The sequence below is a fragment of the Polyergus mexicanus genome, unplaced genomic scaffold, assembly GCF_030449975.1.
Source record: "Polyergus mexicanus isolate NDT 795.1 unplaced genomic scaffold, iyPolMexi1.0 SCAF_7, whole genome shotgun sequence".
Classification (NCBI taxonomy): Eukaryota; Metazoa; Arthropoda; class Insecta; order Hymenoptera; family Formicidae; genus Polyergus; species Polyergus mexicanus.
In genome coordinates this window covers 2,781,662-2,804,522 of record NW_027223327.1, presented here as the reverse complement: position 1 = coordinate 2,804,522, position 22,861 = coordinate 2,781,662, and the positions used below count along the sequence as shown (strand labels likewise).

Genomic DNA, 22,861 nt, shown 5'->3' with positions numbered 1-22,861 from the left:
CGCTGCGGTCTTCGAGGTCACCTTCGAAACTGTACTCGTAGGATCTCCTCAATGATGTGCGTGGATACAGCTCTACACGGCGGACTCTGCGAATGTTGTGGCACAACACGCGCGCTTTCTCGAGAACGACTGATCGCACTGCGTGAAGACGGAACTTTTCTTCTTCTTCTTCGTCGCGCGGCAAGTTTCGCTGACAATCTGCTGGGCTCGTCCTCGACGACGTCGACGTCGCCGCCGTCGTTCTCGTCGTCGTCGGTCGGCCGTGCGTCCACCACCTACGTCCACGGCCAACCAAGACGTAGCACGCCCCGTTACTGTTATCCGTGCGCGCGCAATGGTTCGATAAACGCGGAACGTCGATGGTCGGGGGTGGAAGTGGACGAGTAAAATCCGCGAGGGAGGAAGAGAGAGCGACGGAACGGGTACGAGAAGGAGCGTGGAAGGGTGCGCTAAGAGCGATCGAGTGGGAGCGCATCGTCGAGGTGAGACGGAAAGGGTGTCGGAGACGGAAAGGGAACGAGAAGGACGGAGGGACGCGGAGAACGAGAGAGGGTGGTGGACTGGCCTGGTCGAGAAGGGTGAGAAGGAAGGGTAGTTTGCGTGTACATCGCGGGTACCACTGTGTATACGCCCAAACGTCTCTCTCCGTCCGTCGTAACCCTCCCCGGGTAACCCCCGGGAGGACAGGTCGAGACTGAGCCGACCGCTAGAGTCGCCTCCGCTGGAGATACTTTCCAGGAGGGGCTCACCGACGAGTCGTGAACGTAGGTCGAGATTTTCTGCTGGGACAGGACGCGGCAAAATGAATGAAAGTGGGACGCGCGCGGCGTCCCGACGTAAATAAACGCGGTCGGCAAGTAAATATTGAAACTCGCTCAAGTTCGTGTACGAAACGAAATGAATATCCTTTCCGTAAAGTCGCGGGGGTTAAATAATAAAACAGCCTGGAGTATTTGGAGGCGACAAACGAGTGCGCGAGAGGATGAGATTGCACATGGAATATTTCTTTCTGTAAGAGAATATCCGACTAAATTTCAAAATCCCGATTTTGCATTTCGCTACTTACCTAATCTTCTACGTGACAAAGACTTCATAAAAAATATTTCATGTGTTAATCTCTGCAACACTATTTATATTATCTTTTTTTTTTCAAATACTAAAGATTTTTCATCCTGTTTCTATTAAGTTAAAGAAATGCATTTGTATGAGAAGGCTGATTAGACAATCAGTATGTAATTTTAGTAATTAATAATAAGTTATTTTACAATAAATACATAGAATGATAATAGAAATAAATTTTTATAAATCAAATTTGCAAAATAATTTCTCGGAAAACACGTTTAAAATTTGACGTTAGTCAAATTAACGTCAAATTTTAAACGTCAGATTATATACGTAGATAAAATTTTTATCGTTAATATATTTACTATAAAGCCGCCATAAAGCCGTTTATATTCTTTTTTTTCTTTAAATTCCTGCTGAATAGATGGTTCAGTTCCACGTGTTATTATGTCCTTTTTAATCGCATCGAACATTCGTCGCATAGCTTTCTCGAAGCGCTCGATATTTCTCGTATTAGCTTTTGTTTGCGCGATTCTCATTATAGAACTTTAATATATCGATATGTAGCCCTTATTGAAAATATAAATATCCAAGTTTACTTTATTCGTTTTATAATATAAACGCTAGAAGCGATGTATTAAAATTTTCGTTATTGTTTTCTTTGTTTCCTCTCAACACAAACGTCTTTCTAATAAATTCTTATTTGACAAAATAATAATTTCTAAGAAAATAGCAAAAAAAAAAAAAAAATTCCTCAGACAGCAGCCATATGTGCTAATTGAAATTACATGATCTTTTAAATTCTTGAACTTCTTTATAGTTTGTATTCGCGCGCGCGTATTATATACAGGAGAGATTTTTGGGCGTCAACTTTTTAATCTTGTTCAGAATTAAATTTCCTATAAAATCTCAAAATCTGGCCAAAACATTAGGTCCACCCTGTATATCGAATATCACTATCAGAGTAACAAATCTCTTGGCGTGATATATGAAAATTTCTTTCCATCTAGCACATGTTTTCTTTCCATTTTTTTGACATTGAAATAGCACGAAAGCTTCTTCGCAGTTATACGAAAATATTCTGTTTACTTCTGAAATACACGGACAAATGGTATAAAAATGTTTACAAAGATTGTTTTATAGTTAGATGTAGTTCAAATATTTATTTTCCAAGGAAAACAATGAACGAGAAATTGAAATGCACGTAATTGATTGTAAAAATAAAAATCTCAGGTACAAACTACTGACACTACCTATATAGTCAATTTAAGAATTAAGATATCAGTATTTTTATAAACGCTGATGAAATTTAATTGCATCATGTCGTGGTCATTTATTTGTATATTGTTTTTTTTTTTTCACTCCTTTAGACATTTGAATCAATTCTAATCTCTCTCTCTCTCTCTCTCCTTTTACAGAAAAATGTAGGCTAAATAAGCGATTTATAAAAAGTATATGTAGTTTTTAAATGGAAGGGTTAATATATAAATGCATTATCGCGATAATTACGTACATCTATATCATAAAAAAAATTGTATTATTGTACATAAACGAAAAAAATTATATCACGAATATCAAAAAATAGAAAATAATACAATAACATCAATGGCATGAAATTCAATAAAATGCAGTAAATTTTCTGTAGCGAGCAATATTGATAATTACAGCTCACTATTTTTATTTTCCGAGCACGTGACATTAGTTTCCTTGAATTTATGCCACAATCGAATCAGTAAGATAATTGAAAAATTATAAGAACAGTAAATTTTTGATATAAAATGGCTTTGAGGTCACTTTAGTTATTTTTGCATAAAATAATATATAAATGCCGATATATAAAAAATCCCTGTCCTCGATAAAACTATTTATAACGTATATCAGAATTTATATGTGTGCGAGAGAGTTTGTATATGCGTCGTCGAGATGCATATTGTATATATGTGCAAGTTTGATTACTCTTATCTCTCTCATATACACACATTTTAAGGTAGACAATAATTCTACAAGCTGCAGAATTTTCTTCTATTCTATATTTAAGGGAGAGTTATATAAATTTTATTATGCGAAGTCGCTCGATAAAATGAATAAAGCGAATAATATGTATTTTAAAATATTATCCTATAATCAGGTCGTGTGTGCTCCGGGTGGGGGTGAAAATTTCATGTAACCTGCTTTTCTTGAAAGCTGGAACAAGATCAGCGTAGCCTCGAAGGGCGATGAATAGGGGTGGTGAACGCGGGCAGGTGGAAATGCGCACGTGTGGCACAGAGGCCTGACAGGACACCACTCGTGAAAGCGCGAACCGGGTGTGCCAGGCGACTTTACCGTATGGCGTGGAAGCGCGTAATAATGTCGCATTGTGCGTCGCGCTCGTGAATGTGCGAGAGACCATTGGGGAAGGTCGCGATTCCCGCTGCTTTCGCGTTGGGATGAATTGGAAATAAATTCCTTCAATTGTTGCGATCGCGAAGATTCAGTAACGATATACGAATTCTTAACTTTTCGGATCTCTCTTGAAATTTTTTAGGTATATATATTTATAATATATTTTTTATTTGCTTAAATGTAATACCTCTCTTAGCAATTTTTATTTATAAAAATTTATATAAAATCCATCAATCAATAAAATTGAGTAAATAATAAAAATTCTTTAAAAGTCTCCAAAAGAGAGAGCATATATACATATATATATATAAAATCTCTGTAAACACGATTTTAATTTAGTAATCTATCGCATATATTTTTAAAGCGTAATTTATCATTCTCAGACAAGATATGTGCAAGTTGTCAAAAAGAAAAAGAGAGATTTATGAGTAAAAAATTGACTTTTGAAATTTCGATTAATTCAAGTATTTCGAAATTCGTTGTTTGAACTCAATTGCATTTTTTAATATTGACCTAATTATAATCGATTAAAAATAAGATTTTCAAGTAAAAAAAAAAAAAAAAAAATTCTAAACTTATAATCAAAATTTTATTGCAACATCATAATTAATATAATTATGGATAGCAAAATAAAAACAATATTAGTAACGATACTCGCGTAAGTGAAAACATAAAAAAACAAATTTTATTTTCAATTATGAAGCTATTATTACTTTTTATTCATAAGCTTCTATATACGATAATCAGAATGACAATTATGCAGGAATTAAATAGGTTGAGGCTTCCCTGCAGATACGTATGTATGTCTTTCTCTCAATTTAGTAACGATCAATAACGAGGATTCATTATGAAGGTCCATTCCTGATCACTAAAGAGAAAGAGAGACTTGGATGACGAGTATTTATTTATTAAAAGATAAATCTTTGGATTGCGGCTGCGCATATCGATTTGTTCTTGGATTTAAAATACACTTAATAATGAAATAATATTATTCTCGCTCGCGTTGAAAAACAGAATTCTTGTTAGTTTCTTCGATTCGCCCAATATGACATATTCTCTGAAAAACATTTCAATATATCTAACAAGATAATTTTCACACACATGTATATTTATATCAATTAAACATGAATGTTTATCATCCAATAAAGCTGGTTTCTTTCACTATCTCGCAGCGTTAATAAAAAAAAAGGGAAGTAAAAATTTTCGTGTCTGTATCTTTGGTCTGTAAATTTACATATCGCTTAGATTCAATTTGCATTTAATTTCATTAATTCAATCGCAAGCACATTGTGCGAGCACATGGCTCGGCTATGCTATTCGTATATATTAAATTCCATTAAAAGGAAAATAAAATTATACACATAAAGTAGTCCATATAAAACTGCATTAGCTTGAAACACAGTGGAGGCAGGGAGGGATGAAAAATTACGAGAGATTTTTTCACGAAGTTAGGGAAATAGATTCCTGGGGGAGAAGGAGGAACCGTGCCGAGATCTCTCGGCTTTAAGGAATTTCCCAAGTCACCTGACCCGAATGGATCCTCGACGATATTCCATTCCTGAACTGCGGCCAGACGATCTCAGATTGTCCCATTAACGCCGAACTATTCCTCGTTCAAGAGCCAAGGAAAAGATTCCGGATATTAAACGCGATGTTAAACTGTATAAATTCTGACATGTATGCAAAGCGGCAAGTGTCCGATTAAACGGTTTTGAATTTGAAAGCCCCTTTATCCCTTTTGAATTGGTTAAATATCTAAAAACTGAAGGAAGAGAATTTTTATTCGAGAATTAATTCTATATTAAATATCTTAAGAGAGAGAGAGAGAGAGAGAGAGAGAAAGAGAAAGCTTTTTTTTTGGCGAAATAGTTCTGAACGAAAGTCGCCTGTTACACGCAGTAGTAGAGTCTATATACGATCAGACGCGATATAATCGATTAAACAGATCAAGTCAGATTATTTTATATTTCCCCCCCCCCCAAAAAAAATATATATATATATTTTTTTTTTTAACAAACATATATAATATATTAAATTATATTCCTTTAAACGATATAGGTGCCAAGATCTCGCACTAACAACGCGAGAAAAAAAAGAGGATTTTGTTTTTGTAACAAACGTGCGTGTCCTCGAAGTAAATAAACAAAGACCTGCGAGTCTGAACATCGTTCGAAATGTGTGACTCATATAAATCGTAAACTTTCTTATCATACCGATGATATTTACGAGAAATGCCGAAATATCCAAAAGACAGGATAAATGAAGCAATCGATAATGTTCTACATGTCCTACTTGTATTTACCTTACTTGTTCACAATTTTTCTATAATTAATCGACCGTACGGCGGCGTTCTCGTTATCCCTCTATCCAGGTATCCGCAGCCCTGAAGAGAGGCTGTAAACGTGTAAAATCAGCGTCGGGCGTCGCTCCGGAGCGGATAATGGAGCGTGACGAACCTCTCTGATTGCCGCTCTGAGCAGAGGAAGAGAGAGAGAGAGAGAGAGAGAGAGAACGCTCGCTATTGGACGCTGATAAAAAAATAGCAGGTATTAGTCGGCAGTGCAAAAGCGAGCTAAAAATATAATGTTCACTCGCTTCGCGTTGGCGTAAAATCGCGGCTCGTTCACGCGGCGTGTCCATCGATGTGACCCCGATACGTAGCCACGATGTTCGTCGATTCTGAAAAAAAGGACGCCTTCTGTTATCCGCAATGAAATGATAGACGATGCGAGACGGGAGCAAATACTGTATATTCTTCCCGCTAATCTCAAGAACCGGCCGTGTAACAGACACGGGCACGAATATTATACATACACGCGCTCATATAGGATGTTTCACGACAATTTATAAATGCCAAGAACGACATACGATTCACAGAAAAAAATTTGAAGTAAGAAATATCCCATAAACGGTGCAAGTAAATAGAAAAAAAAATTTTGAAACATTTTATTTTGTCGAAAACAGAAAAAGAATCAAACATTAAAAATATATAACACAAAAATCACATAAATTGTTCAAAAATAAATGATAAATTTGCATTTGTATCTTAATAATTGTTGCAAAATGAATTCACGTTGATCAAACATTTTCGTAAAATGATTTCGGAAATCATAAAATACCCTGTAACATAGAATAAAAAAATAGAGAGAGATAAATAATATGTAATCTTATAATATTAATAAGAAATTAATATTCTTTAACTCTATTCCTGTAAAGTATTGTATTTCTCTCTTCTTTTTGTTTTTTTAATATTTATTATTTATTCTACAAACGTATTATTTTTGATCTTTTAAGATTATTGCTTTTCTTCAATACATCTTTTAAGATATTGCTTTTATAATATCCATTACCGTAATTATTTTTCGCCTACTAACGGTAAAAAAAAACTAAGCTCTTCTCGCGTTAGCAAGATGAAAATCTTTGTAGATGTGAATAATGAACAAAGTGCCATGTGTCGCGACGGCAGACAAACATAAGTGATGTGAGATACCTGGAGTGTGAATTATTTTCTTTTCTATCTAGAACTAGAAAATAAACGAACTGTAGAAGATATTGAGAATAATCCGTCTGTTTTAGCTGTTCATCTAAGAAAAAAAAATATTCTTGTCTTTGAAATTAAATTATCATCGCTATTAATTACTAAAGTTTTTGTCAAATTTTATTGTGCCAGTTATTATTAATAAGCATATTCAACTGAAATAATATTGCAAATCTATTTTTTGATTACAGATTTAACAAAAAAAAAAAAAAATAATAAACATTCAGTAATTCTAATATCTTATACTAATAATATAACTATAATTATAATTATTATATAATTATAATTATTATTAACACTTATAAGTGTTACATATATAAATACAATATATAGTTATATGGATTAAGAATAATGTAAAATGTATTGTTATATGAATTTATATATATTGTACATATATAATATTTATTGAATAGAAGAAACAAAATAAGACAAAACATATGATAAGAAGGATATTGCTTTCTAGATATTTAAAGTTGCGTTACATCTGACAAGTGATGACGCGAGCAGAAACTATAGACGGAACGTCATCCCCTTTAGAAGGGCTGCAGACAGACAAACCCTCCCAGGGTTCCCTTTACCCCACCTTCTGCTGTCCCATCGCCATAGCAACCCCTTGCATTCTAGCCAAACCGACCGATCTACCCTCCGTTTCGCTTCTCTTGTTACTGGAATATCTTTATGCAACATAGTTCCACACACACATTCTCTTTCTCTTTCTTTTATAGCATTTTAAGTCAGATCGTGGCAAGAGCTTCACAAATTCAGTAGTAAATTGACGCGAAAGTTCCATCATCCATTTGACAACGAGGTCAAAATACTTGTTCCTCGTTATTTCTGGATTTCTCATAATTGTCACAAAATTTTGTCGATTAGGATATTAAAGTTTCTCGAAATTATTCAAATAGAAATTGTAGAGAATAGAGATCGTATTGCGCTCTCAGTGAAAGCATCGCGAAAGGATTCAATAATCTTATCGGTCACATCATTTTTCCGAGGAAAAGGAATTCAGGACGCGAAGCTACATGGATTTAATGAGACATTGAGCTGTCAAACGATCTGGGAAAATAATTTTCTTTATTCGATAATATTAGTCAGTATTTTTCAGAAGCATATATCGAGTAAAATAAAAAATTTTAGCATCTATTCGTACCCTTCTCTGCCAGAGATAGTCAAAAATTATTACTAATAATTATATTAGACTGAAATAATATTGCAATTTTTTTTCCGATCATATATCTTCTTGGAAAAAATGAACATCCAGTAATTTTAATATCTTATAAATCGAATAATCTCTTCGAAAAATCACCCTGCGAATGGCTCAGGGCTTTAACAATATTCGCACAATTATGAGCTATTCCCTCGTCAAGAAAGAAAAAAAAAAAAAGATAATTTCTGGAAAGTGCATCCTCCCGGCACAGTGGAACCAAGTGTATCAGCTCATTGCGACGATTGCGGCTCCGTAAACTCATCAGACAGTTCAACGGGCCGAATGATCGCCCCGGTCGTTTCTCCCGAAATCATCCGTCTCGCCATTTTTTCCGTTGTCTCGACTGTGTCGAATTCGACGTGGTCACGAGAAAAAAAAAAAAAAAAAAGGGGAATTCGCTCGCGACCGAGCGGCTTTACCGCTATTTTAGATCCGCGACACATCTCGTCAGTCATTTATGTCCTCGTTCGCGCATACACGATCAAGTGTCCCGACGACGCGATTGCCACACTCCGGGAGGAACTCTCGGATAAAAAAAAAAAAAAAAAGGCCGATCGACAATCCGAGCAACGCGAATTGAGAGTGTCACCGCGAAAGGATGACGATACTTCCGGTGTTGCTCGGCACGCTCGCGGCTTTAATCGCCGCCCAGGATGTGAAGACCATGGTGTTCCCGCTTAACGGAAATGGCACGTCTTTAGAGATGGGAGGCAAAATCGAGCCGGCAATCTATCAACCGGATATGACGCGGGCAGCAATCCCTACGACCCTCGTCGTGCCGCCGCAGCCGCAGCCGCAGCCGCAGCCGCAGCCGCAGCCGCAGCTACCCTCGGATTACTTTTTCCCTAGTAAAGATTTTTCTATTTTAGTTACGCTAAGACGGTGTCGCGTTTGATCACTTATCCTTTGTGCGAGGCTATAATCAAGCTCAACGTGTCGCATTTCGGTCGTCGCGTTAGCGCCACAAAGCCGAGACACGTCATTTTGGAATTGGAGTGTGTTGTTCGTACTGCTTATAGACGCGAGGGAAAATAACGTGCGTTTCGAGCGGAACATTTGTCTGTTGTAGTTTCTTGGAAAATTGGAGTTCTTTAGAGAAGAAGCCGTACAATTGCGTGAAACTAATTGATTGAAGAAAATTGTGGCTCTATCTAGGAAGTGATATCATGAAAGTAGTTGGAAAATATTTTGTAGAATTATAATACGGTTTGATATGAAATAATTTTTTTCCAACGCAAGAAAGAGAGTAATCAGTTCCTGTAGCATTTTTACACTAATAAATATGATTCTTTGTCATTACCAAATTATTCCTTCATCATGTCGCAATTTTGAGAAATTATTGGAATTGAAGTTCTAAAAAAGCTGTTTTTATATATTTTATGGCATCTTACAGCTACGATAGGTGACGTGTTAAAAAAATTATGTTACAATTTTTAATCTTAAAAAGGAATTTGTTTTATCAATTATAATTAATAGAATATTTATAGTTAAATATGGGATCTTTTTTTTTTATGAAAAAATTATGAATTAATTCATTGGAGATGTATTTAATAAATATCAATGACGTTTATTTAAATTTTTCAGTTAATTTGATTTAAATTTTTATATTAATTCAATTTTTAAAGATGTTTTAAATTACTGAACACGATTCCGATGTCAAAATTTAAAATGTATATATAATTTCTTGCAAAAATTCGGTCATTTTTTAATTTTGACATGAATTTTTAATCCGCCACATTAATTTCGTCATTTGAATGACGAGAAATAATTATTTTCTTTCTTGTGTCTTTTTTTTTTTGTTAAATTATTTATTAATATAATATATATGTGTAATATTAAAATTAAGTTATATAAGTGTGTATAAGTTTAAAATTGGATTCTTCGTATCCTCGGCGCTTGTAGAGCGTATGCTTAAAAAAATGTTTCAGTGTCCCAACCAACGTTTCTGCATCATAGAAGCGAAAATATGCCGTATGGATACGAATATCCTAACATTGGATATCCAGTGGCACACTCGATAGACCATTCCGTTGTTCCTTCATCAAAACAGCTTGTAGTGGTCAGTTTCATCGGTCTCCTATTGCTTTTGGCGATTATACAAAACACCCTTAGCTCTACTAAGCGAAAAGATGCGATAATCGACCTGTTATCATCCAGGCAAAAACGGGATGTCTATGCTACGCGTGACTTTCGTTCAATGGTACGGCATTTCTAATGTTATTAATTTAAATCCTTGAATAAGATTTGATTGAAAATTTAATAAGAATTTTTAAATTAATATATATAAAGCTTAAATGTAAATTAAAAAAAAAAAAAAAAAAAAAATTCCCGTATAAGAAGTTAATAAGGTAAATTCATTTATTTCTGTGAGAATATATTTTTAGAATAATTTTATATATATTTTATATATATGAGTTTTTTATTAAATATTTGTAGAGAAGAAATTCTTTAAATTTTTATAAGAATTGTTTAAATTTAAAAATAAAAATTCGGCAAATTATAAACATCAAGTTTCCTAGAGGTTTGTCAAGGAAACGAGATTGAATCTAATTCGAATATAGCCGAGAAAATTTGCTGGAGACTTCGAAGTTCACTCACCGTGATGAAACATTTCGTTCCCGCTGATTGGGCAAAATTGCTAGGATAAATCACGAATTCCGTACTGCGAGGAAAAAAAATTTTCGTGCGTCAACGGTAGATTAAGACTTTCCGCGAACTTTCAGACCCCCGAGGAGGAGGAGATTCTTAATAACGATGCTAGAGTACGATGCATACAAAGGACGATCTGTCTTGAGAATCGCAAGCTCTTTAGGGATTTGGGCGCGCCGGGCAAAATGTTGGCGATGCACTTGACGTAAGTTTCGTCGTTATATGTGAGATAACGCTGTTGAAAAAGTTTCATACACCTACAGAAAAATAATAATAAAATAAATAAAAAAAAATTTTTCATTAATAAAAATATACGTAATGATATCTGCCTGCATACTCGATTCTCATTAAAAATTCACTTTATGATTTTTCATGTAGGAGAGATATAGAAAAATCATTCAAGTCACCTTCCGGTTGGGATCGTCTTGTGAGGGATGCAGGTGCAGCGGGAATTCGGGGAGACGATTGCGATGTACTTTACAGAGATTGCGACATTCCAGTGACAAGAAAAATGCATAAGGTTTCGGACAACGTCCTAACAGGCATTAAACATCGCGATAAATTTAATTCAATTCGTTAATTCTCAAAAAAAACTATATAAAATAGCATTTATTTATATTACTTCCGCCCTTCGTATAAAATTCGCAATGTCTTTAAATTAAATTATATATATCTCTTATTTTATATCTCGAGAGATGGAAAAATTAATAATATTCAAAAATTTATATTTGTACCCCTCTCTTGTGGACAAGAATGTAATATTACGTTAACTAATTGATAATACATGTTTTTGGCAATGTGTGTGTTCCTTGTAATATATTATATATAACAGTTGTATTATATATAAGCCTGGGTGAATAAAAAAAATCAGTGATATTAATGAGTTTTTAATTTTTTTAATTACAATATGCTGCATTGCATTGTTCTTTATCTGCTACAAACATCGACATCTAGCTTGAACTATTTTAGATAGCAATTCGCTATGGGACACACTTCACTTACACACTCTTTCTTTTTCTTTCTTTCTCTCTCTCTCTCTCATTTTATTGGAATTATAAGAAAATATCAAATATCGCGAACAAAATGGAGACATCGATCGCGTCTTCGGCATTTTGTGTGTTGGCCTGGTTTCCTTCCCCCACAAGTATCTCGCCCCTTCCTGTCTCAGCTAATTATACAATAACGCTTCCGATATTATCATTAACATTAAGGCATTATATACTTATAAGTTTTGTATCTCAGTTTATGTGTCAGTTATATGATAAACGCTAATGTGTCATAATACGCTGAACGCGTAAAAACTTACATTTAAATAGACGTGAGATCGCTCGTTATAATAGTCCAGAGAGGGTTGTATTCCAAAACCCTACTCTAAAGTAGAAGACCCGCGATCGCTTTAGAACGCGTAGTAATATATCGTGTGTAAGAGCATGTTTGTAAAAAAAAAAAAAAAAAAAAAAAAAAAAAGCGATCAGACGCTGACGATCCTCATTTTTGAGATGGATAGGCGAGGAATATTATTTCTCTAAACCCCCTTAGTCTTAATTTACATAGATCGCGTCTAACTAGAATCCTTGTAAAACGCAAATTCCGCTATTGCGATTTCAAGGGTACACGAGACGTAGTCCCTCATTACGCTTTTTCACTATTTCCTATTTCGAATCTGTTCGAATCAGCTTACTCTGGTTTTATACAATGTTGGCCGATCGTGAGTGGAATCTTGAAATGCAGCCCAGAGTAGATCTATCTACTATAATACTTTATTTAACGCATACGTTATAATTGCTTGAAGAATAACGAGATGAAAAAAAAGGGCGTATCAAAAGAAAATTTCAATTATATTTTACTAATCGTGTTAGAAAAATGACGAATTAAAAATCTGCAAAATTTTGTATTCTCATTTAACGCATGCGTTATAAAAGGCTCGTAACGAGTGCTTTTGCAATGAAGAAAAACATTCTTTTTCAAAGACACTCTACGATATAAAATATACAAGATGTCCCATTTTGAAAAACGCACCTCGATAATTCTTCAACGAAGCAAAAATGTTTCAGACAAAAGTTGTGTGGTTTCGAGAGGGACATAAGACGGCGTCTGAAATATCTTTGCTAAAAATGCTTCGTTAAAGAATTATCGAGATGCGTTTTTTAAAATGGGACACCCTCTATAAATAATGATAGAAGAGACAATTCAAAAGCCAACTCGCGTAATCATTTGACAGTTATAAAAATTTTCCATGATGCTGATTTCGATTCTCTTCAAATACCCATTTCAATGGCACGAAAAATTAAAATGAAATTTACAATGGGAAGATCGTGAGAAATAGAAAAAAAAAAAAAGACGCACGATACAACAGTTACAGATTATAACTGGGAGAACAATACCTGAATGCATTGTGGTCGCAGGTCCTACCTTGTAAAAAATCTCGAGGTTTCTTCAGATCACGTGGATTCCTTGACTTCGATTTTTATTGCTCTCACACATGTTAGTCAGAAGCTGAAGAGAGCCCTGCGACATCTCTCTCTCTCTCTCTCTCTCTCTCTCTCTCTCTCTCGTATACACACATTACACTTACGAGAAAAATACCGAAAGATTTTTTTTCAATTATTCACACGCTGTTTTGCGTTCGACTCGAAAATTGGCTTCCAGTTTTAGTAGCTTCGATTTTATTTCGTAATCGCCGAGAATTTTCCGTATCGGTTTTAATATTATAAGTCCTTTAGTATAAAATTGGATTACTGTCTATAACAGGCTTTAGACTTCCGTTTTACATATTTTACGTATTCTATCTCAATTTTCTGTTTCTCTTTTTTTTTAAGTTTTTATTCTCATTTAAAAAATTTTTACATTTCGTTTTTATCTGCAGAGAATAGGCCCACTGCCTTAGAAACACAAGAGCAACAGAACGTATGATAAGATACATTTACGTGGCTGATCCAAAGTGATCTTGGATAATCGATAAAGAATTCCATCCACTTTCCGTTCTTTCGCTATAAAAAGAAAAATCGGAAAAAGAAATTTTAAAAAATCTTAATTAAACCGAAATCTAAACTTAAATTGCTCAGAAAACGATGCGTTGAATTTCGCTTCTTCACATGAGATTAATTATTTTAAAATAAAATTAAATCGTGTCATGAGGTAAATGAACCACTATTTGATCCGCGATGTTAATTGATACATTTTGTATCAAGTACGGTTGAGATAATTAATACACAAATTAAAGAGGGGACCAATGAACCATTATTATGTCACGTTCAACCAAGAGTTGATTCTCTAACGCGATCATGTTTGCCCAGAAATAAATTTCGATTTCTAGCACTAAATAATTAACTTTTCTCTGCGTAAAAATAAATTTGATTAATCAAAATAAAAATATGTAATTGGTTTTCAGATAATTTGTACCAAACCTATTTATCCGGCTTCTTCTCGTTCACTAAATATATATTATTTTCGGAGATGCTCTCTTTTAAACATTGACTTTTTAAAAGAGATTAAACTTCGTCGAAAATTTATACCTATAAAATCGTAAAGAATAAAAAGCGCTTTTTCCTTCAATACCTTCGTGAAGAATCAAGATTTTATATCAAAAAAGACAAAAATTAATTTCTATATATATATTATATATAACATTTTTACTTATTTTATTATTTTATTATTTTATTATGCATATTATAATTTAAGATTAAATTTAAACTAGCATAAACTCTGATAATTCTTGTTAAGATATCGTGTCCCGTTAATTAAGATTTTATATAAGTAGTGTTAGAGAGAAAGAAATATATAGTATAATAAACTTCGTGCAATATATACATATAATCTTTCCCCGGTCTAAATTATTATCCGCGCTTGTTTATCTTTCGCTATTTTGCCAAACAAAAGATTATTTTCTCACGATAATATAAAATATAAATAAAAGAAATAACTATATTTCACTTAGTTAATTTTGACTTTTTTGATTTAATATTGATATATTTTTATCAATAACACAAAAAGAAATAATCTTAATAATTTTTCGGGTTTTACCAAGAAAGATCTTAATATTTGTATGATTAAATATCTTCAAGAAATATTTTCATATCATCGCCAAAGTTAAATGTCCCCTAATTTATTAACAAAAGCAAATTGCAAGAATCTCAAAAAACATATAGCATTAAAAAATATACATACAATCAATAAAATAAATTTTAAAATAGTGTTTAAAATTTAAGTAAAGAAATAGAGAGAATAATAAAATAATAATAACGGAAAAATATGAGACGCGACGATCTGTGATAGTCCTGACAATGTCCTGTTACAAGGTGTTGTATATTCTATGAACTTAAGAGTCACTAGAATGGACTTGACAATGTTTAAGAAATAATAATAATAATGTAGTAATCAAAAAAATATATAGGCGAGGAGTGGAGGTGACTCAGTGTCAAAGTGGCTGCCTATTGAATGAAAGATTTTAAATCCGATAATAAGAAATGATAAGGTCAAAATTTGCCTGATTATCGTGAACGAATAATTTTGTAAATTTTTATATCTAAATATTAAATTATCTTTCTTTTTGACATAGTCTTATTTTATCCAAAATATCTGTATAATCAAAAATATTTAACTATAATCACAATTATCATATTCATACAATATTACCCACACCATGAAAAATTAATTACTAATGTTTTGGAATTTGAGGTAAGAAAACGGAAAGAATCGATATCTTCTAGAGCGTAGAGTGGGTCTTATCTACGCTTAAGATGATAGAAAAGCACGTGGAATGTAGGTCGAAGACGCTTAAGATAGAGAGGCACGAGCTTAATAAGTGCACGAGCGACTCCGATGCTATATATGGAAGATCCTGTAAATAGTGTTATCAAGGACCCCTATATATATGACAATCACAGTAGACGCGGCTCGGCACTCCATTTTGATGAAACCACCGTAAATCCCTTTGTCTCAGCCTTCGAGCACGAAAATCAATTGTATCGACAAATATATGACCTTGAGAATACGATACTTCTCGACGAAGACACCGTGTGTGTGTGTGTGTGTGTGTGTGTGTGTGTATGCGTACGTACGTGCATGCGTGAACGCAATATTCTCAGTGGATTCTCGAAATAATCAAAAATATAAAAAGTCCGGAAAAAATCATTAATTATATAATCAATAACTAAAATCAGACAAGTAAATTATTTATTGACAATTTCAGAAGCATTACGCACGTATTCCTTTGATAAAGTCACGAATCAGGAACTCCCCGATAATCAAGGAAAAAAATTGTCCGGGCTAACAAAATTCTAATAACGAATTCTGTCACTCGCATTAGTGCAAACTAAAAGCTGTTATATATAATAAGAAGTTAAATATAATCAGATAACATATACATTTTTTAAATAAATAAAGCCCGATAATGATATATTGTCACATTATTTAGCAAAATATTAATTATAATTATCATCACTATTATGATCATTATCATTATCAAAGTATTTACATTATGCAATTTTGCATTTTTAAATTACTAAATAATCATTCATTAAATTATTAAAAACTAATATATAAAAGCATTAATAATTAAATAATAATAACTTGTATAGATTATATTATAGTATTGATTGTATAATAACGACATGCGACTATCGATAAAAAAATTAAAATAAGATCATGAGACGAAACGAATCTTAAATATTATTATATGAGATATTTCATATTTTATATCATACACACATATATTGAAAGATAAAATACGAAATATTTCATAAACTTTTTGACATATTTTTAATATTTTTTACGTAGAATGACTAGAAGAACATGAGTGTTTTTATGTAATGATAAAAAATCACATAGTTCCATATTTGAAAGAACGCCGAATTTTCGAAAACTTTATGATCCTGATTAAAAATTTTTGCTGATAACAATATACCATATATGTTTTTCTAAATCAAACAATTTCTTCCGCATTCATTTTCCATGTTATCAAAAGCAATAATGATAATAAGTGATTAAATTAATCGGTATTATCTCCGTTACTATCGATCCACTCGAAAATATGTAATGAGATTATTTGGTTGAAGAAGAAGCAAATATATATTATTACTAAGCTTTCCGCTGATGCTTCAGCACACTTCGGTGATTATGCGTAAAATTATGGCGTAAATAATTTATTCTCTATGACATAATCCATCAAATTCTAAATATAAGATGCGTGCTTTATTCAAATATTTTGATAGGAAATAAATAGAGTGAAACGTGAGGCTCTGAAATTGCAAAATATATTTTATCATATATATATAGCATTTTTCATACATAAAATTATATCATATATTAAATTGCATTTTCTATCTAAATATATATGTATATATATGATAAAATATATTTTTATTTCGATATCTTTTCTCTATTTGTTTTCCATAAACTTATTTCAAATCTTTTATTTTTGATATTAAAAGAAAATGTACGTGCCTTAAAAAAAAAAAAAAAAAAATATATATATATATATCATTGTTTTAATTTTTGTTTAAAAAATCAATTTTCTTATTTATAAAAAAAAAACACAAATTTATATAATGTAAGCTATTTACAAAATATACACTCTCTATTTACAAAATAATTATAAATCATTCCTGTATTTTTATAAAATTTTGATCTCTTAGAAAAAAGTATGTATTAATATTTTATTTAAAAGATAACAAACAGGGACTTTCTATTATTTACAGATTCTTCTCGGCAACTTGATAAAAATTACTTAAAAAGTCAATGTTTAAAAAAACATATCTCCGAAAAAATTGAAAGAATTTCGTAAACGTTTGGTACATTTTAATTTTAGAATTTTTTAGATTCTATAACGCATACATTGCGAAATGTTTAAAACATCGAAGTGTCATCTTTCTTCTGTTCCGAAAGAACTTTCTTCTGTTACGAAATGATCGTTTACGGTGTAAAACGATTCGTAATTATTCCTCAAGATCATTTATTAAGAGACTTCTATCCATGTATGTGTATTTCGCAAGACTTTTTAAACGAGAATTTGATCGTGCATTGAATAATTAATCCCTGATCGAATATTTAATTAAGCTTAAGATGCAGTTTCGGCATTTGTGCGTTTAAGTATATTATATATAGTTATATATAAGAAAAATAATTCCTACGAAAATCTTTTCTGTTCATGTTTATTCCCGTAGCTAATATTAAATGTTGTTACATATTATAAAACAATAATGTATTCTACAGCAAATGTCGAACTATTATCATGAGAATCGAAATTGATTTCTGGACTATCTAATATATATATACGATAAAATTCGAAATTAAAGCAATAACAATTTGCGAACGAAAGAGCGGAAGGAAAAATTGTGGATATAATCGTGGATAACAAGTATCCAGAAAGCACACTCACGCATGCACGCAATATACATACATATGTCACGCATACGGACGCGCGCTCACACATTTTCACACGTATACACACACACACACACACACACACACACACACTCTCTCTCTCTCTCTTTCTTACATATCCTTCTTTTAGATTACTAGCGCACTCAATTAAACTAATTTGTGTCTGCCAGATTAAACTAATAACTTGCTAATTATCGTCGCATTATACATCGTATCATTAATAAATTAGACACATTAGACACATCTGTTGAGGCAACGTAGTTTGCAAGGACAGGGTGGGCAGGCAGTTCGCGACAAAATTAATTCTCGCGACAGCTACGCGAATTTTGTTGGAACACTTCCCGCGGCGCATGCGAACGAATCGGATGCTCTCGCGGCGTCGTTATTATAACTTTGTCTGTTATTATCATTGTATGCGATCGATCGATGTAAATCAGGATAGTTCAATATCGCTATTCTTTTAGCTCTTTTTCAGCTTCGGATGAGAAATTTACTCGTGTAAAAATATAAAATTTCGTACATATCATGTATATATGTACAAAATTTTTTCTTTTTTATATAGAAAATCATAATTTAAACCCGTAAAATTAAAATATATTATATTTTATCCGTTGTTTTAATCATTTAATTCTTCATAAAACATTTTTTTTTTTTAAGTAATTTAACTCGCTCCGTTTTACTTCGCCGTATTTTCTCGAAATGTGAGATATATATATATATAACAGAATTATATTTTTAATCATATCAAATCATAAACAATTATTTTGAAAACAAATGAAACAATAAATAAAAAAAATAACTTCTTAAAAAAAAAAAAACCTGGTTTCTATATCTGTAAAGAAAATAACACATATTCCAATTATAGATATAAACTTCCGAAGATCGTCAATTGATGGATAACAATTATTAAATAAACAATGTGCTCAAGTAGCACAATCTAAAACAATATTTTTTTATTTTAACATAATCCATTAGTCATATTTTAAAATATATATAATATAATATGTCTAATTGATTTTAAAATAAAAATATAATATATATTATGCATATATTTTGGAATATATTATGCACATATATTATAATTGTATTCATGTCAGAAATTAAATCTTAATTGAAAACGATCAAAATGTTATTAAAGATAAAATTACGAATTAGTCTTTTTAAATCTAAATGGATGTATCATAAATATTCGTAGATAAGTGGCGGGAAAATACAATATTTCAATTTGTTTTATTGTTTGTGCTAACAACACAAATCATCATTTCAGTGAAATCAATAAAAATCATAACTCATTCTCGTGATGCATTTCGAGGAACAAGCCAAAAGATAATGGAAGAAGATTTTCTTTTTCTTCCCCAGTCGCGTATGAATTGCCTTAGCGATCGATCGCACACAAATCTCTATCTTCTTCCCTACCGTAGAAAAACGAAAAACACAAATTATATCATAAAATCAGTAAATATTCGACTAACACGATAACGACGAGTAATTAATTAAACTATTGAGATTGTTACAGTATAATAATATTAATATTGATCATTAATAATAATTTTGTACAATATTCTCATCCCCCCTCCCTATTTTGTCCTCTCTTTCATGCTTGGCTCGTGACATGCGTCCCTATAGGCAATAATTCATATAAAACAATGTCGGTCTCAAATAGGTAGCAGTAAGTATACTCTTGCGGAAAAAAAATCTTTCCCAGAGTGCGCGTGCATTATATTTCTCAATTTTCTTTTTCACGCGTATATACAACGATACTTTATGCGAACGACACGTATGAACGAATGTACATCGAATCGCGAATACTTGTATGTTCTCGGGTATACTTCCCTTGCACGTACTTTATTTAGAATCGAGTTCTCTCTCGTACACGAGGTGAAGCTGTCGGAGAGAACCTCTTTCATCTTCACCTGCCCTCGCGGCGTCTCTCTCCATCTTATTCCGGCTAAATTTACCTCTCCGACTGCCGGTGGAGAGACGACGAGCCTCTCGAATAAATCGAGTCTTTTCGTCTTCGCACGCATCCGTTGTCATTCGATCCGTTCGCGTCGCAGATTCGCGTATCGAGACAAGACCCTCAGGGGTATCTCCGAGACAAAGCGGGAGGTAGCGAGGGCAAACTATACGCCGCTGACAGATCACACTTCCGGATGTAGTGCGCGTATTGAGAACCGCAGAGCTAGTGCGATCGAAGCTCCCGAGTGCGAGATCATGCGCGCTTAAATATTGTGGGATCGATTGGTCCCACCTCGCAGATCGCAATGATTGATGTTAGATAGAACGGTTCAACGAGCGAGCGCAGTGGATTTGATCAAGGGGGAAAGATAATCGATACATAGACGTGACTTTTACGTCTATCGAGGCTTAGATCGGTTCAAAGAATAACCGACGATAATTTGGAAGACGCGATCCGAGTCTCGGACGAGCTCAAGCGAGAGGTGCAAACGCCAGTGACGCGTGATATTGAAAATTAGGACGATGATTTCGCGAACCGCTAAATTAGGCTTAGGAAAGGAAAATCTCTTATACCGAATGAGATGGCGCGAAATGGCGAACGATAATATATATATCACTCTCGCATTCGGTCTGCCTGCTCCGCAATTACGGATACAATCGTCGTCCACAATACACACGTACGTCGTCATACAATATTATCAATATATATCTATATACAAATCGACGTAGCCGATGACGGATGGCGTTGTCTTTAATCTAAGCGACAAACGTAAGAGTTAAAGAGATACTAGGGACCAGTCGTAAGATTTGTCATGCTAATAGTATAATAGTTACATACCCGATATAATCAGCATTATCGTCGTCATCGTCATTGTAACTAATATGATCGTTATATAATGAATATAATCTGTGACAAGTATAATCCAATATATCACGTCGCGTTATACTCGCGCGTATAACATTTTTTTTTCGCTTATCGGATTATTTTTAACTACATAGTGGCCCTCTCTTCATGTGACAGTTTCTCAATTCGCGTTTGGAATAATTTGTGCCAATGCCCGTGTTCACTCTCTCTCTCGCTTCTCTCTTAAATATTAGTTAAATACATACTATTTTCCGCAAGTCATTACAACGCATTAAAATCAATTAGATGTGTAGATAATTGATTTTTAGTAACATGCTTTTTGTTATTTAGTTTATTTAGAGACGTCTTTTATTAATCAATTCACCACAGCGCGAGTTTCAGATGCTTACCCTCTACATTTCCTTCGCGTTCCTTTTCACTCGGACTCCTCCCTCGCAGAATTCGCAATTGTAATGTCTACATTTCGAACACTGCTAAAGAAAAGATTATGGCAGAATTATACTTTTGTTCTCCTTCTTCCTCCATATTTCCTTCCCCCGTCGTCCTTTTCCTTTTATATCCATCCACGATACACGCACACACCACTATACTTTATTAGATCTAGCATGCTTAGAAAATACTTGAAAAATGAGTCTATTGGAAGGTGGCTGCCCAATATATCCATCACTATACACACTTGTCCAAATTGAATTAATCGTTCCACGTTAATCGTGCGATCAAAGTCACATTTTTCGCTGAATATCGTTCCTCATCGTAGAACAAATTTTTATATCTTCCCCCATTCCAGTGTACCCTCTTTCTCTCCATCTTCTTTGTTGCTCCATCATTCTTCTGCTGCGGCCGGATAAAAACAAACCCGCTGACTATTATCGATCAATTCCCATTGTAAGCAAACGACACGTCCCTATCAGCCTCCAGACTTGATTATGTCTAATTTTTGTTACTGGCCAACTTGCGAAGTGCTTGTAGTCTTTTCGTATTTTCGCATAACCTTTCATCTTCCTTTTCTAACCGCGCGTCTCCGAATTCACATAAATTGTCGCACCGAATCGCCATCGCAATTCCGTTCGTCAGGATTCATACGTGTATCGTCAGTAAGGTGGATACTGAAGAAAAAGATCGTACAATATGCGCACGTATGTCGCGTCTGTCACTGCGAGAGCCATCGAAACCGCCGCTCTTCGGAATAATTCTAATAATCAATAAATATATTTAATTCTATCGCGATATAGAATTGTACACGACATAAAAGACAACAGTATCACCTAAATTCAGAAATATGTTTCCTTTTAAACATGCTTCCTTTCCTTCTGTTTGCCAACTATATCGAGGTGAATTCATCGACGATGACAATAACGATGATGAGGATTGCGATCCTCGTGACTTGTCCTGATAAGGGCGCCACGAGTTGTTATCAATATGGTATTGCGGCGTCGCTGTCTCAGCGTGCCTTCACGAGGTACTAGGCGTGTCTCGGCCCGTTGTTGCATGACCCATGCCAATTTGTTGATCGTCGTGCGCTTAATTAATAACGGAGACGCGCGGCTAGGAGTTTGCTGTCCTTGGTGGTATGCGAGGGGATAGCGGACGGTCGCTTCGTAGTGGCAAGGTTGCAACACGGTGATGTTCGCAGTCATAATCGTGGTGGTATCTTGAGGAGATTCACTCGGTGGTTACCTTCTGTCCCGGTAGAGAAGATAAGTCTTCATCGTCTGCGGTAAATTTAACTCGTTGATTTTCTCCTCTAGCCTGTGTTTGCCAATTCGCTGCCGAATCACTCTTCGACAAAGATCCATGAGAGGCAGAGGCTCGG

At 33.8% G+C, this 22,861-nt stretch overlaps 2 protein-coding genes across 8 annotated transcripts in view; one reads left to right on the top strand and one right to left on the bottom strand.

The window, feature by feature from the left end:
* Positions 1 to 623: 623 nt before the first annotated feature.
* Positions 624 to 11,701, top strand: LOC138935040 (uncharacterized). Of its 7 annotated transcripts, none has more exons than XM_070299301.1 (6): positions 624 to 1,011; positions 5,506 to 5,993; positions 7,449 to 9,040; positions 10,121 to 10,392; positions 10,916 to 11,046; positions 11,220 to 11,701. In XM_070299301.1, exons 3-6 carry the CDS (start codon positions 8,791 to 8,793, stop codon positions 11,419 to 11,421), a joined length of 855 nt encoding a protein of 284 aa, XP_070155402.1. In that variant the 5' UTR covers positions 624 to 1,011; positions 5,506 to 5,993; positions 7,449 to 8,790; the 3' UTR covers positions 11,422 to 11,701. The 7 variants fall into 7 exon arrangements, with proteins under 7 accessions (XP_070155402.1, XP_070155401.1, XP_070155407.1 ...); XM_070299300.1 differs by having other exon boundaries at positions 5,506 to 6,337; XM_070299306.1 differs by lacking the exon at positions 5,506 to 5,993 and having other exon boundaries at positions 624 to 764; positions 8,623 to 9,040.
* Positions 11,702 to 17,544: 5,843 nt separating this feature from the next.
* Positions 17,545 to 22,861, bottom strand: part of LOC138935216 (uncharacterized) — a 139,497-nt gene continuing 134,180 nt past the window's right edge. The window contains exon 7 of the mRNA XM_070299670.1: positions 17,545 to 22,861. Coding sequence (XP_070155771.1) covers positions 22,722 to 22,861 — 140 coding nt within the window. The 3' untranslated portion in view covers positions 17,545 to 22,721.

Coding starts and splice junctions, on each gene's coding strand:
- LOC138935040 (XM_070299306.1), top strand. CDS start 8,791: ATGACGATACTTCCGGTGTTGCTCGGCACGCTCGCGGCTTTAATCGCC. Junction 9,041..10,120: donor CTCGGATTACTTTTTCCCTA/GTAAAGATTTTT, acceptor AAAATGTTTCAG/TGTCCCAACCAACGTTTCTG. Junction 10,393..10,915: donor CGCGTGACTTTCGTTCAATG/GTACGGCATTTC, acceptor GCGAACTTTCAG/ACCCCCGAGGAGGAGGAGAT.